Here is a 17,006-nt window from a genome sequence, read left to right on the forward strand (position 1 = left end):
TTCAAGACTTAAAAAAAAAAAAAAAACAATACTGTGATTAATCTCCTGTTGGACATTGTTAACAGACTAATTAAACTAGTGTGAGTTTGAAAAGCATTTAGAAAGTTTATTTTCTAAAAGTCCACAGGGCCAAAAGTGCCCATAGTTGAAGAAACACCCATAATCTCTGAGCTGCACTAGTAATTATTCAGCAGCCCAACAATGTCACTTCCTCTCAAAATGAGCATTTCCAATTTTCACATGCCAACTATTTCCAACTGAAGAATGAAGAGCAACTTTAGCCTTTCTCCAACTTAATATTAAAAGTGAGCCCCATGAGTGATGAGAACTGTCTAACGGCTGCTCCAGTGTGACAAACTAATTAAAGTCTTTCAACTAAAGTCGTTCTCATGTTTTAACTCAAGCATTCTAATGCCAAACATCTAGCGTGCTGAATGTTTAAATGTGTGTCAGAACAAATCCACAACCTCTTCTTCCCGACAGCTCACATCTCACTGAAAACATCACTGAAATAGATGTGGAACAACCACACGCATGTCTGCTGTAATAAAACAAACAGAAGATGAGCAATGAATGAAAGCCTGCATTTCAGCATTTAACAGAAAAAGAATAAACTCTTATGTCTAATCCTGACCAGAGCAGAGCCGCGGATTGAAACTACATATGATAAAAACATCTAAATCACACATATGACGTGCAGAAAGTGAGTGTGTGGGGAATCTCTCTACTAGCAAGTGTGTGTGTGTGTGTGTGTGTGTACTCACTGACAGACTCCAGATGACACTGCTGGTCTCAACAGACCTCTGGGCACACTTATCAAAGCAGACATCACTAGTGCAAACATATGTGTGCTAAACAGCCCACAGTGCCAAAACAACATCCTTTCAAATCAAATTAAAATGATCTATGAGTTCACATACTCACTGACTGAACATGTAAACAGTTACTTCTGGCATGCCAATACCCAAAAACAGCTTCAAAAGCTGGCAGAACTATGAATCATTTCCCTTTACTCTAAGGACAGAGACATCCTTGCATACACGCAAATGCAGAATTGAATACAGTCCCTCTGTAGTTAAGTGCAAAAATCTAAAACCACTAGTGAAACTTGTAAAACAGCAAGGATGCAATAAAAAAGCAAGGATGCATTAAATTGATCAAAAAAGCGACTGAAAAAAGATGTTTTAAAAAAAGATATTTTAAATAAATTATGTTCTTCTGAACTTTTTAGGCATCAAAGAATCCTGAAAAAATAATAATAATATTGAGAAGCTAAAAATATAATGGCTGCTAAATATTTAGTTTTGCCATTAAAGGAATGCATTAAAGGGGTCATATGATGCTATTTTAAAGATCATTATTTTGTGTATTTGGTGTAACAGAATATGTTGACATGCTTTAATGTTCAAAAAAATATATATACAAATACAAAGTGGCACTCACCATACAACTGGCCATAAAATTTCACACAAATGTCCAATACAGCATTCCTTGTGGCAATGACTTATGCATGATATCAAGTGTTCGTCGTTCATAGATTTGCATAACGGCAAGCCTCTACATCAAATTCAGCCTTTCAAAATACATCCTATAGGCTAAGTTAACTGTCTTGTCTTTCAAAATGTGCGTCTCTGTCATTGGATAAGGTGCGTTTGCATATCTAGTCTCAGTATGGCAGCCGCAGTGGACGGATAGGCTACCAAACCGCGAACTAGTGATCTGAAACAATGGCCTCAGCACCCGAAGGGTTAGGGAGTGGGTGACCAGACGTCCCAGCTGGTGAACAATCTATTCAAAACACTGAAATTGATTTTTTGGCTTTTCTGCTTTGTGAATTAATTGGGATAATAAAACAAACCTATAGAGCATACAAATAATATTAGAAGGCTGCTCTGGTAACAGGGATTTCCCAGGTCATCATATAACTAAATGAAAGGTGGCTGATTGGATTGTGACGACGCGTGCTCTTCCTGTGTTCATGGATGGCTGAGTGCTGAGCATTCATTTGAACAGGAAGAATAATCCAGAGAGGCAGGTCGGGCCATACGCTGGGTATTTGGGGAAATACCAGGGTGTGCATCTCATTGATTTGGCAGGTTATTTCTTAATGATAAATGTTTGCAGGGATAATGAGTTTCAACAAAATAAGGAGATGTACACAAAATCGAGCAACCACATCACAAAGGCATAGTCTTTGTTACAGTCTTTGTTGAGTGTGGTCTGAAACAGTTCCTGGCTACCTGTTCAGTGACCCAATTACCATGCATTCAGGATGCATTTGCACCTTCACAATCATAGCAACAACAATCATAGATTGCTGCAAGAATGACATATTTCTGTAGGCCAAAAACCCCAGATGCACCCAGTTCATCATCCTGAAACCAATGGATATTTTATGGGTTTTGCCTGAAACAAGGTCCTTTATTCTACAACATAAAATACATTTAATACCCCTTGTGATATTTTAAGAGCTTTTACTTGTCTTGAAAAAGGCGGTTGTTGACAAGATTCTAAATGGGACTACAGAGGTTCTCTGAGAGCCTCTTGTTTATATCACAATCTTACAAACCATTCTAACTCAAACTTTCAGGGAAAATTATTTTAAATAAAGATTGAAAGAGTTTTGAAAGCTGGTGGTGATAAATGTTGAAAGATTGTGTTGAAAATGATGGTGATTTATTAAAATTTATTAAAAATAAAAAACTTGATTCCATTGCATAAGTACTCATACCCTTATCTGGGACAGTTGGAATTTAGCTCAGGAGTATTCATATTGCTTGTAGGTGTTACTAGACCTTGAGTGAAGGTAACCTGTGGTAAATTCATTTGAATGGGTATGATTTGGAAAGGCACACACGTCTTAATAAAAGGTCCAACAGCTGATAATGCATGTCAGAGCAAAAACCAAACCCTGGGGTCAAAAGAACTGTCTTTAGAGCTCAGAAACAGGTTTGCGTCAAGTCACACATCTGGGGAAGAGTTCAGAAAAAGATTCTGCTTCATTGAAGGGTCACAGAAGCATGTAGTCTCTATTACCCTTAATGGAAGAAGTTTGAAACAACCAGGATCCTTCTTAAAGCTGGCTGCCTTGCCAAACTGAGCAACTGATTGTGAAGGGCTTTGGTTAGCGTGGTGACAAAGAACTTGATGGTCACTCCAGCTGAGCTCCATGATCATATGTGGAGAAATCTACAGAAAGACAAACATCATTGCAACACTCCACCGATCTGGGCTTTATGGCAGTGTGGCCAAACTCAATCCTCTCCTCAGTGAAGACAAAAGAAAACACACTTGGAATTTACAAAAAAGATTCTCTGGTCTGATGAACGTCAATTCTAAGCATCATGTTTGAAGGGAACCAGCTCTGCCCATCACCTGCAGAGTACCATCCCAAAAGTAAAGTGTGCTGGTAGCAGCCTCATGCTATGGGGCTTTTTTTCAGCAGCAGGGACTGAGGGACTCAAAGTAGAAGAAAAGCTCAATGCACCAAAATATTGAGATGAAATAATGAAAACCCAGTCCAGAGCATTCAGAACCTCAGACTGGGCAGAAGGTTTAACTTCCAACAGGACAATGACCCTAAGCACACAGCAAGAGTGGCTTATACACAACTCTGTGAATGTCCTTGAGTGGCCCAGCCACAACCTGAAATTGAACCCAATCAAATATTTCTGGAGAAACCTGAAAATGTGCGTCTGCCCCCATCCAATATATATAACCTTATTGGAATCGAAAAAAGGAATCATTAAGAATTGGAATAGATAAAATTCAAACTTTATTTATAGCCTCTGTTTAGCTTTTTTACTTTTGGCAATTTCATTTAAGCTTCAAAATTCATTGTTGTGCTCATTTGTGAAGATTATCGGGTGAACAAAATGTGTAATAATCATAAACTTTTATTGGTTATTTTTTGCAATAATCTCAAAGCCAAATGGGTTTTTATTGAGGGAACCTAAGAGATGCTAACGTCAAGGTTGGCCAACAAAAATACGTCATCACTGCAGGACTCCATTGAAACCGCATGTTAATGTCAAGTGTTTAAACACACCTAGAGACCCCATAATTTTGCCAGACAGAGAGCACGGACCGGTTAATGTTCATATGCCATGTGTGAACACCTTTGAGTTACAATTTCAAATGCTCTCCTACCACTTTCTTTCCCCATTCAAACATCATGTCTGTATATGCAGAGGCACGTGTGATCTCTCTTCATTACAAATGATCCAGATACAGATGTATGTCAGACCCTGTCGACGTGACAAACGGCATATTTACAGCCGTGGAGAATGAAAGAGGAAAAGATCACTCAGTCAACTGACACCTCTACCTTGAAGTAGAGACGAGGAAACTCGAGCACTTCCCAGGAAAGCCTGGATCGCGAAAAAAAAGCCACTTTTCCAGCACGCTGAACTTTGCAAGCCCCATGTCTACTTTTACAATGAAACTTAAAACACAAAGGGGCAGATTTACAAGGAGACACAAAGAAACTCACACATGCGAACATAAATACACATGATTCCCCGGCTTATTTCACTGAGGGTTTAATTTCAGAGTGTAAACATGTTCTAAATCACACACGCACAGTGACATTTAGAAGAAATAGGTGTGTGTTTTCTGTATTGGAAGTGTGCATGACATCAGGCAGAGGTGAAACCTGCCTAGATGAAAAACACATAGTTCCCTGAGGAGCAGTAGTACAGAACTGAAACGACTGAAGTATTCCAGACCTGTCCAAACTAAGAGAACATGTCCCAAATATATATATAAAAAACAGCTGTAGGTCTGAATATAAAAGTTTCTTACTTCTCAGCATCAATTGCTTTTTCTCTGATGGTGAAATTCCTCAGGCAGATATTATTACAGATATGAAACAGAGGTCGATTAAGGTGAGTTGTGTATTAAAAGTGATCCTATAATATGAAAGAGTGCCGTAATGCAGTAAGAATGGTATTCATTTGTTCACAGCTACATGAGTGAGTCAGAGCATTTCAAGCTTAAAACAGGCCCTGATTATGGCATATAATATCATATTTCATAGTGGCAGTCTATTATTTTACTCACCATTAACTCAGAAGTGCTTATGTTTGATCACAGCTCTGTTTCTCTAACACGGATATATTACCAATACCTTTTTTACAGATTGTGCTCATCTTTTCTCTTGGATACATACTGGATTTGAGAGCAGATGAGTTGACTTCGATCTCTCCTCCTTTGATTGGCTGGAAGCAGGCGAGTTCAGAGTCATAGGGTTCTGGGCTGGACTGTCCGTTTAGGCTGCTTCTTGTCCCTGTTCCATTGCCGGGACTCATGGCGCCCCTCTGCTGGGCCTCCTGTTCCTCGTATACAGCGATCAGCTGTGGGACACATAGTACAGTAGTACAATTAGAGCAGATAAAGTTGAAATGTAGAGATATTTCAACAACCAGAGATCATTTCGTACTAAAATTGATCTTTTAAGGTTGTACTTTTTTTTCAAGTAAATGTCTGCGACGTGCCGAATCCAACAATAATCCACTCAATCACTTTTGCCTTTACACCACATAGTGGTGATTTGTGTTCATTCACCCGTAAATTAGCAAACCTAATATTTTAACCATCGACCAAATGATGAACACTGTAAAATATTTTATACCCAAAATATTTTACATATAAAGAAATCAAACAATGCACACTGGCCTTCATTACCTTGTGGATCAGGATGCTATAGAGGACATCTAAAGAGCCCAGCATGGCTACTTGGCTAGTGTGTAATGGGTTGATCTCAGTGTGCGATGACATCCATTCACTTCACTTTGTGTGTGTGAGGCCTGCCGGTCTCATCAGCACAGTTAAATACATGCATCCGTCCCTATTCACAGAGTCACTGACACTGCACTTAGACTTCTGCTGCACTGCTGTTCTAGCGGCCTCCACGCGTGTGTGTCTGTGCATGTAGAGCATATGTATATGTGAGTGAATGCAGTGAATGAATGCAGTCATGGACAGAAAGAGGAGTTTGCTGGTAAAACCAGAGGCTTCCTGCCTGAGAGAGGCAGCAGGAGAGTAAACACATAAATAAACAATACACACTGTGACATTCAGGAAAGTGTGTGTGTGTGCGTGTGTGTGTATGTGTGTGACTTAAATAAGACAGTGTTATATTCAGGATACAACATATCTCTTTACCGACTATGATAAAGCATTTTGCATCATTTTTATTATTCATCTCCATCCTGGGGTTATGTAACTGTCATTCTTCTTGAGCACTAAATCAGCATATTAGAATGATTTCTGAAGGATCATTTGACACTGAAGACTGAAGTAATAGCTACTGAAAATTCAGAGTTTCATCACAGGAATAAATTACATTTTTAAAACATACACAAATATAAAGCAGTTATTTTAATTGTAATAATGTTTTACAATTTTGATTAATATTAAAATATTAATCAAATAAATGCAGCCATGAACATAAAATACTTCTTAATTATTATTTTTTAATGAAAAAAAAAATCATCAAAAATATCTTAATTTGTGTTCCGAAGACGAACGAAGAGGCCTTACGGGTTTGGAACAACATGAGGGTGAGTAATTAATGGCAGAATTGTCATTTTTGGGTGAACTTTAATAGTACTTTAATTTTTATTACAAAATGTTATCAAATATTTGTATGTACTATGTATTTTTCTGCATCTTAGAGTATCCCATTGTTGGCTTAGCAAGTCATGTATAAATCGTTTGTGGAGTTGCAGCTTATGTACACATATTTGTCCCTTTTGGGGTTGAATTCAATTAGGATGCTGCCTATGTATGCAGTAAACAGCAAGGCAGCTCACTATGTTTTGGAACAGAGCCATCAAGTAGGAATCTCTTGCTTCCAAACGTTTAATGGCACGCAGCATTACCCTCACTTCCCCTCAACCAATACCTCCTCATCTATCCATCCATCCATCACTGATTGCTATCATTCCTTTCCCAAGACCAAAACCCTTATTTCGGATTAGGCCCACTGCTATTCCTGACAGATCTTCATGGCCAGAACCTCTCCCCACACACACACACACACACACACGCAGCAGAAGGGCTGGGGCATGATCAGTGAGGAAGGGTTTTGATTTATTCACAGAGGCAGGAGAGGAGAGGAGCCCTTCCTCTGTACCAGAGGGAGGAGAGAGCATGGAGCTTTAGAAATGTCATCAATCTGCTCACCCTGGGAGAAGAGAGAGAGAAGGAAGCAGAAAAGAGAGCAAAGGGTTTCACGCTAATATTTCGCTTTCCTGCTCTCTCTCTGTCTCCCTTCCTATTTGGCTCTGTGTGATGTCTCATTTATTTCCAGCAGAATGTCGGCTCTCCAATAAAACTGGCTGGGCCAGCGTCCGAAGGGAAACATGTGTAAGAGTTGCCCATATATGAGAGCAGACAGGATTCAATTCAGTTTCATCTTTAATACCACCATCCACTACCCCCAAACACACATACACAAAAACCCCCACAAAAATACACATCATAATATCAAACACTTAAAAAAAATCTGCCACACTTTTAGTATTAAAGATTAAAGATAAAAGAGACTAACACGGTTTGTGCTATAAACATCTCAAATCAACTTAAGAGGTATGCTATTACAATACAAGCAATCAGAGTTTAGATTTTTACCTGACATGTAATAAACTGAGTGAAAAAAAGTCTAGACTTAATTTAAAAGAGGGATCGAGCTATATGTAGCATGGATGTACGGATACATGATCAATATGGAAATATCACATCTAACAGTGTGACAGACTGAGGTCAAAGGTAATCTGGTGGATATGAACCGATAGATAGATTATAATATTACATTAACTTTTTTTGTCTCTTAGAAATACACATTTGACAGTAGCAGTAGCTTGAGTTGGGATGCAGATGTAAATTTATGTTCATTAGCCAAAACTATATGGTTTCTAGCTATGTGTATGAAAATCAGTATTCTAGATATAAATGCACAAATGCTATAGCTTAATCACAAAAATATTAATTACATAAAATTATATTGTACGGAAGTTCTAAGCGGCCATGCATTATTATAATTTTTCTGTCTTATTTTCTCGTGATCACGACTTAATTTTCTCGCGATCTCGACATAACGAAAGTTGTTTTGTCGTTATCACGACTTAATTTTCTCTGTGTATTCGGCATGAGAAAATGCTATAGAAGCAGCATCATCGCAGCATCATGGATGATTGTATTCGCTTTTACTTTGATCAGGGACTCACTCAAACTGAAATAGCTCTGTGTCTGTCAGTGATTGACGACTTACACATAAGTGTTCGACACTTGAGAAGGAGGCTGTAGCTCAAATAGTAGAGCATGGCACTAGCAACGCCAAGGTCATGGGTTCGATTCCCAGGGAAAGCAAGAGCTGATAAAAATGTAGAAACTGTAACTTGAATGCAATGTAAGTCGCTTTGGATAAAAGCGTCTGCTAAATGCATAAATGTAAATGTCTGCAACTTTATCGTCGAAGACAATATAGCGACCCTGATTTTCTCACGATAGCTACAATTACGTCGTGAGAAAACGGTTTTTACGTTAAGATCAACAACTCGTTATGTCGTGATCACAAGAAAACAAGACAGAAAAATTATAATAATGCATGGCCGCTTAAAACTTCCGTAATATTGCATTACTCCTTTGATGTAAAAATGTTTCGAATTTTTAAAAATCGCTACTTAATGGTGACTTTTATGGCAGTCGCTATGTGACCACAAAAAAAAAATTGTGGACTTGATTCGAAAAAGCTAAATGGTCGTAAAAAAAAAAATCACGTGTTGTTGAGAAATGAATGGGAAATATGCAAAAATACAGATAATTTTTTGTTTGTACAATCTACAAATCATTCATGATGTAGAAAAAGAGTGCACAGCAATAAAGGGGTGAAACTCTAAAATATTAAGAGTGTAAAATAGACACACTCTGCCCCCCCCCCCCCATATATGAACTAGTGTGACTGTAACACAAAGCATGTTTCTGTAAATGCATGAAATAAAATCAATCATTCGGCCAAAAATGCAGTCAAAACACAGACACCAAGGAAGGGGTTACACACTAAAACATCAAGAGTACAAAACAGACACACACACTCACTTACACACACACACAACACACTATTATACACACACAAATTAACTGGTGTGGTGGTGAGGTTGAAATCAGATTGCTTAATCTCTGATAAAGCATTCCTGTTCATTTGTGTTACATTTTTGTTGAATTTTGATATTATGTGTAACAAAATGGCTTTCTCTGTGTTCAGGTTTGACTGTAGTAAAAATTAATGCAAAATCTTTCCAATGCAAAGTCTTTGAGAGTGTCTAAATATTAATATAATAATTTTTTTGTATTATTTTCAATGGGGAAAAAATTATCATATTATAGCATAAATATTCATTAGTACCATGAAATTCTCTCAAAATACAATAGAAAAAAGAAAAAATATTATGGAAAAAAAATATATGAAAAAAAGATACATTTCGGGTGTTCGGTCAGTTTTGAGCGCGAACAACCCAAGTGTGACCCCCAAATGAACAATACCAGAGGGTTAATACATGTCTACATTAATAATATTATAAAATTTGATATATTTCACATTTCTGCCACAATATCATGGTGCAGTTAGTGTTACTACAGTAACTCCATGGTAAATGATAGTGATCTGTAGATTGACAAGCTCTTTGAGTTCTGACTGTATCATTGCACACAGAAATGAGAGGAATGGCATTACAAACCTACAGTACATCACTCGCTTGAGCATCAAAGCTCTACATGACTGAGCACAAGAGACGATTAGCAGCCTCAACGCAAATTTTCTAAGCTGTTGTCTTACCTCTTAACTCCATATAGCTAATAGTCCTAATAAACCTTGCCTGAAATGAAAAAGCTGAAGTCATCTTGTTTCTTGAGGTATAATTGGATGAACTCTAAGCAAACCTGAGGAAATTAAGACATGTGGGCCAAGGAACAGGCCTGTAGCAGGAGCCAACTCAATACTGCCACTTATTTTAACCCTGCCTATTTAATCACAGCACTACCTCTATACAAGGAGAACAAATGTGTCCAAACTTACTTTAGCCAAATGAGTTAAATCCATCAGCTCGATTACCCAATCATGCACCCACTGGACCCGGTCTAGTTCACTTTACCATGCAAGAATCACACTCTCACAAGTACACACTACCCTCGACAACCTTCGGGCTTCACGAGGAACCAATACTGAAGCGTTCAGACTCCAAAATTGGATCAATAGTCTGTTATCAAGTGGAACTGCTCGACAGGGTAAATAGCCTCCTCTTGTCCTTAGATAGTCTGAGTCCTCACAATCAACCAGACACCAGCATTTTACTTGTCATCCTACAATTTAAACAACATAACGTTCATTTTTACAGAGCTGTTCATACTCTCAGCCCAAATTGCCAGCGTTTGAATATGGATTATCCGCTAGTTTATCAATATCTCATTCAGTGGGATTTTGAGTGGCACAGTCGCTGTCTGAACACTGATGACTGTTATTTCTGTAGCAGTCTAGGAGTTAATTACAGATATGACAGTTTGAAACGGAAACGGTTAGAGACACACAGTCACATGGACGGGGGATGGAAGAAACCACACACACACACACAAGAGAGCACACTCACACAGGTGTGTAAAAGGTGTGAGGTTGATGGCAAATTACATCTGACAGCGGAATCATAACCTGTCAAGCACAATAATAAAACCGACTCTATTAGTGGAAGGAGACAACAAGAGAGAGGAGGAAGATGGCGTAATGCTTCCTCCCTCCAACAAGGTCTGCTAGTGACGGCCTGTGACACTGCAGAGAAAGTTCAAACTTATCTAATGGATTCAAGCAGATGAATTACAGCTCTGAAACACAACGTAGTTAGCAATGGCACAATATATGGGTATCATATGGGTTACTGACTGATATTGAAAGATGTATCGGTGCGTGCTTTAATGTGGGCTGTGTCTATATCAGATCGACAGCACCTAAATTAGCCTGTGTGAGGATATGAAAGCTGACAAGTCAGATAGATCATCTGCTCTCCTCTGCCTCCATAATAAAGTCTTATTAAAACAAACCATTATATCCCTGTAAAAGAAAATTATAATCTTGCAACCTGCATGCGTTGAGAAAGTATTAAAGACATTTTTAAGAGAGAGAATGAAATCTCTCCTACTCAACCTTAATTTAACTCAACACAGGACATGAGCAGAGTCGAGTCAAGATCATCTACATTAGAAGCATTGAAGTTGTACAATAAATATAAATTTAGTGAATAACTGGTGTAATAATTTAGTGAATTTTATATAGCTACTTATTTGTTATGAACAAAAAAAATATTTAAATTAGCAAATCTAGCCAGAAACATTATTGGCTGGCTTAGATACAGATTAAATAAACATTTTTAAAAGAAGTCAGTCTGCATGTATTTGATCCAAAATACAGAAGAAAAAAAAAAGTTATTCATTATGTGATGCAAAGCTGCATTCAGCATCATTACTTCAGAAATCCTTCTAATATCCTGATTTACTGCTTGAGAAACATGTATATGCTGACAAAAGTTGTGCTGCTTAATATTTTTGAGTGAACCATGACACTTTTTTTTTCCAGGATTGTTAAATGAATACAAAGTTCAAAAGAACATTTTTTTAAATCAAAACTTTTGTAACATTATAAATGTCTTCCTTTTGATCAATCCTTGCTGAATAAAAAAATTATTTAAAATTTTTTTACTAATCCTGATGGTAATATATCTAACAAATAAACTTTAAATATTTAATTCAGCCTCAATGGATCATTTTTAATGAGAATTTTATAAAACATGCTTTAGTAAATATCGTGCATTAAATTAAGTGTTAGCCTGCTCTCAAACAAAGTATTGGCATCAGACATCAAACAACTATATTGGCTGACATATGGCATTTATAAGTAAAATAATTTTACTTCAGACTGGCAGAGAAAACGATGAGGGAGGAATAGCTGTTGTGTGTCAGCAACAGAAACAGGACGTCCATCAACTGAAGGCCACCACAAGGGGAACTTCCAGTGTAGACAGCTTTGCTGAATATAATGCAAGTAATCTAGTCGGTGTGTTACAACATCAAGCTCGTGTACGGTATAGACAGTGTTAGTTGTCTCTCCACCTCTAAACCGCCATCCCATGCTCCCTCTCTTGGGCTTTAAGGCTGCTGTGTTATGCGGTGTGGCAAAGGTCCTTCTCATTGAACCCCGTACCCCAGTGTGTCGTAAACACATCCGTCTTAATGTGTTTAACACATGCAGCAAAGTGCTCTAAACACAGCAGCCTGGCAAAGCATGCTGGACAACACTATATTCTGCAAATAAAAAAGCATCTTAGAATACAGCACAGTCATGCTGCCTACATTTTTTTAAGCCTTCGTGTTATGATGCCTTAAAGGGATAGTTCACCCAAAAATTGTGTCATCATTTACTCATCCTCATGTCGTTTCAAACAACTTGTATGACTTTCTTTCTTAGGTTGAACATAGAAGATATTTTGAAGAATGCTGGTAATCAAGCAGTTGATGGTTCCCATTGATTTCCATAGTGTTTCTTTCCCTACTATGGGGACCAGCAAATCTTTGGTTCTTCAAAATATCTTCTTTTGTGTTCAACATAAGAAAGAAACTTATACAGCTTTTGAACGACGTGAGGGTGACTAAATGATGACAAAATTTTCATTTTGGGGAGAACTATTCCTTTAAAATGCTGCCTATACGCAAGCAGCTCACAAAGCCAGGGAGTAACATATAAAAATGATAAAAGAGAAACATAAAAAAGAGCTGGAAGGAGAGAAAAATGAAATTAGATGCTGCTAAAAACGAGAAAGAAAAAAATAAGATGCCCCCCCAGAACATTCACGACTGAAGCATAGAAAGACCCATTTATAAGAAAGCAGCTCGCCTATGGCCTGCGCCCACAAACATCAATAAAACGTGTGTTCACTTCATCCTCCTACTAATCAAAACTGGTTATTGCTGATTCATGCCCCCTTCCCAATCAATAGAATGTTAATCAACCAAATGTAGTGTCATGCAGGTGGTTAGTGCAGACTCTTAAATATGCTGCTCTGTTGTTTAGTGCTGGATGGAGGCAGTCAGAGTTAGCATAAAGCAGTCATGAATCAGACCGCTCCAAGCTTTTGTGGAGTCAGCATAGGGAGTGACTACTTCATTACTGAAGAAGCCAGTATCTGATTCAAAAGAGGGCCAGCAACAGAAGAAAAAAAAACAGGAAAGTGCTTAATTGAGACAAATGCACCTGCCTTCCAGTCAGATAACATGTTTAGGCTCATTTTCTCCACATCAATTTAAAAGAGAGAAGTTCACAAGTAAAGTGCTTCAGGACAAAATTATAGCAATAATAACATTGCACACTTCTTGTCCTCTTCTTTTTTTAATTTTCCCTCTAAACTACCAAGATACAAACATTGCCAAACTTTTAGTAACGTTTTTTTTTTTTGTTGTAAAATATACCTTAATTGCTAACATATACAAATTACTTCGATGCTTTGTAATGCGGTTGATATATATATATATATATATATATATATATATATATATATATATATATATATATATATATATATATACACACACAGTGGGTACGGAAAGTATTCAGACCCCCTTAAATTTTTCACTCTTTGTTATATTGCAGCCATTTGCTAAAATCATTTAAGTTCTTTTTTTTTTTCCTCAATGTACACACATCACCCCATATTGACAGAAAAACACAGAATTGTTGACATTTTTGCAGATTTATTAAAAAAGAAAAACTGAAATATCACATGGTCCTAAGTATTCAGACCCTTTGCTCCGTATTTAGTAGAAACACCCTTTTGATCTAATGCAGGAGTCTTTTTGGGAAAGATGCAACAAGTTTTTCACACCTGGATTTGGGGATCCTCTGCCATTCCTCCTTGCAGATCCTCTCCAGTTCTGTCAGGTTGGATGGACGTTGTAAACGTTGGTGGACAGCCATTTTTAGGTCTCTCCAGAGATGCTCAATTGGGTTTAAGTCAGGGCTCTGGCTGGGCCATTCAAGAACAGTCACGGAGTTGTTGTGAAGCCACTCCTTCGTTATTTTAGCTGTGTGCTTAGGGTCATTGTCTTGTTGGAAGGTAAACCTTCGGCCCAGTCTGAGGTCCTGAGCACTCTGGAGAAGGTTTTCGACCAGGATATCCCTGTACTTGGCCGCATTCATCTTTCCCTCGATTGCAACCAGTCGTCCTGTCCCTGCAGCTGAAAAACAGCCCCACAGCATGATGCTGCCACCACCATGCTTCACTGTTGGGACTGTATTGGACAGGTGATGAGCAGTGCCTGGTTTTCTCCACACATACCGCTTAGAATTAAGGCCAAAAAGTTCTATCTTGGTCTCATCAAACCAGAGAATCTTCAGGTGTTTTTTAGCAAACTCCATGCGGGCTTTCATGTGTCTTGCACTGAGGAGAGGCTTCCGTCTCTGCCATAAAGCCCCGACTGGTAGAGGGCTGCAGTGATGGTTGACTTTCTACAACTTTCTCCCATCTCCCGACTGCATCTCTGGAGCTCAGCCACAGTGATCTTTGGGTTCTTCTTTACCTCTCTCACCAAGGCTCTTCTCCCCCGATAGCTCAGTTTGGCCGGATGGCCAGCTCTAAGAAGGGTTCTGGTCGTCCCAAACATCATCCATTTAAGGATTATGGAGGCCACTGTGCTCTTAGGAACCTTAAGTGCAGCAGAATTTTTTTTGTAACCTTGGCCAGATCATTGCCTTGCCACAATTCTGTCTCTGAGCTCTTCAGGCAGTTCCTTTGACCTCATGATTCTCATTTGCTCTGACATGCACTGTGAGCTGTAAGGTCTTATATAGACAGGTGTGTGGCTTTCCTAATTAAGTCCAGTCAGTATAATCAAACACAGCTGGACTCAAATGAAGGTGTAGAACCATCTCAAGGATGATCCAAAGAAATGGACACTACCTGAGTTAAATATATGAGTGTCACAGCAAAGGGTCTGAATACTTAAGACCATGTGATATTTCAGTTTTTCTTTTTTAATAAATCTGCAAAAATGTAAACAATTCTGTGTTTTTCTGTCAATATTGGGTGCTGTGTGTACATTTATGAGGAAAAAAAATGAACAAATGATTTTAGCAAATGGCTGCAATATAACAAAGAGTGAAAAATTTAAGGGGGTCTGAATACTTTCCGTACCCACTGTATATATATATATATATATATATATATATACACACACACACACACATGTATATATTATCGAAATATATTTTTCTGATGAACTATCTACATCACAGTGCAAAACCTTATTTCAATATTTTATCTGCAGCAAATATTAGCATCCAGTCAATACATTTTTGTTGGCTAAAGGTAGTCAAAAACGAAATTATCCTTCTTTAACATGTGAGCTTCTCACAAATCAGACTTTTAGGCTAGACATCATAACAGCGTGTTTATTTTCATGTTTGTTATAATTTCAAGAAGGACAGGAAATCTCTTGGATGTGTTTATTATGAAATATTCTTATCTTAACTTTGTAATACTCAACCAGCACAACCAGACTCCATGTTTACTGACACTGGACTGTCTGCTCCATATCTGCCAAAGAAAACACATCCATCAAGCCCACACAAGCCAACCCAGGTCACACTGATCAATGTTAGGGTCTGTGAATTACACGCTCTCACAAAATCAAAAGGAATTTATTAGGGACACCGGAGTACAGACAACGTCCCACAGAAAGTGAGCTATATGTTTGCTCGTCTAGGCTAAACTCGGTCACGCTGCTTAAGCCGCGGCCTAGCCGTTACCACATGTGCTCGTGATTTTTAGTGCACACATGTAAACAATAAGACTTCAAATCCAAATTTTCCAAGCTTAATCCCACCCCTCTTTGTTCCCATCGTTTTCTATCTTCTTGTGTCTATAACAAGTGGCAAACTTTAAGATGAAATGCAGATGGATCACAAAAATCACCAAATACTCCATTGGTCAGACTAACAGGTAGTCCCGATCCTAAACTAACACAAGTGGTTGAGCAAAGTCACAGTATTTAGACTTCATTGACTCTTCTGAGAAATCAGTACACGAATGACTTATTTGAAGTAAATTAAACAGAGATAAGAGAAAAAAAAACATTAATCCTGTAAAGCCTGACATAACTTGTCTGAATATTGTATTTATTGGCCTATATATAAACATATATATTTGTTCATATTTGATAAATCAGGTATAAACTACAAATCAGATGTCAGAAAGCAGTGGATTGTGCATATTTTTGATAATGCTGATAATTTAGAGACCTTAGTGTATCCAATAAGATACTGTAGGCTTTACAGGGTTAACACTGAAAACCCACACAAACACACAAAATAATATAAAAATAGCTCATTCAGTCTGCCTTGAATTATGTGTAGGACTTTAAAAATATATTTTCAGTTATTCAAAACCTGAAGAAACACGTTTTAACCCTTCTAAGTGTCATCAGTGTGTGACATAACACTAATAAGTGTGCACTGATGTACTCCTTTGTTTTTTTCAATATCCGTCACTCACGCATGTCCCTTTCAGCCTTTTAACCTGTTTTTACATGAAAATAAAGATGATGGATCCCAGTGAAAGAGGAAAACACGCTCACTGTTCAAACTTAAACACACAAACACATACACACACACACACAAACACTGAGCAAAGATTAACAGCACCACCTAGCTCCTGTAAGGGTTAACTGCATCCCACCCATGACACTTCACTCTCCACTCTCTCTCACACACACACACACACACACATACAGTAAAGCCTTACCAACCAAATGAAAGTGTTTAACTTGGTCTATCATTAAAGAGATTTAAAACTGTAATAATTAACATTCAATCAGGATGTCCATGTAATTTCAAATCTGTATGGCTCTTCTTCTTCTGTGCAACAAAATATTTCGAGAAATGTCTTGGTGTTTTGTTTTTTGGACAATTT

The 17,006-nt window shown here is 37.9% G+C and overlaps 1 protein-coding gene across 1 annotated transcript in view; it reads right to left on the bottom strand.

Annotated features, from left to right (window-relative positions):
• LOC306877001 (partitioning defective 3 homolog B-like) overlaps positions 1–17,006 on the bottom strand; it is a 298,887-nt gene that overhangs the window by 234,541 nt on the left and 47,340 nt on the right. Inside the window, exon 4 of the mRNA XM_079428505.1 lies at positions 5,171–5,354. Within this exon, the coding sequence (XP_079284631.1) occupies positions 5,171–5,354 (184 nt within the window). The remainder of the gene's footprint in view (positions 1–5,170; positions 5,355–17,006) is intronic.

This window comes from Barbus barbus (genome assembly GCF_936440315.1).
Source record: "Barbus barbus genome assembly, chromosome: 11".
In the NCBI taxonomy this organism is placed as follows: domain Eukaryota; kingdom Metazoa; phylum Chordata; class Actinopteri; order Cypriniformes; family Cyprinidae; genus Barbus; species Barbus barbus.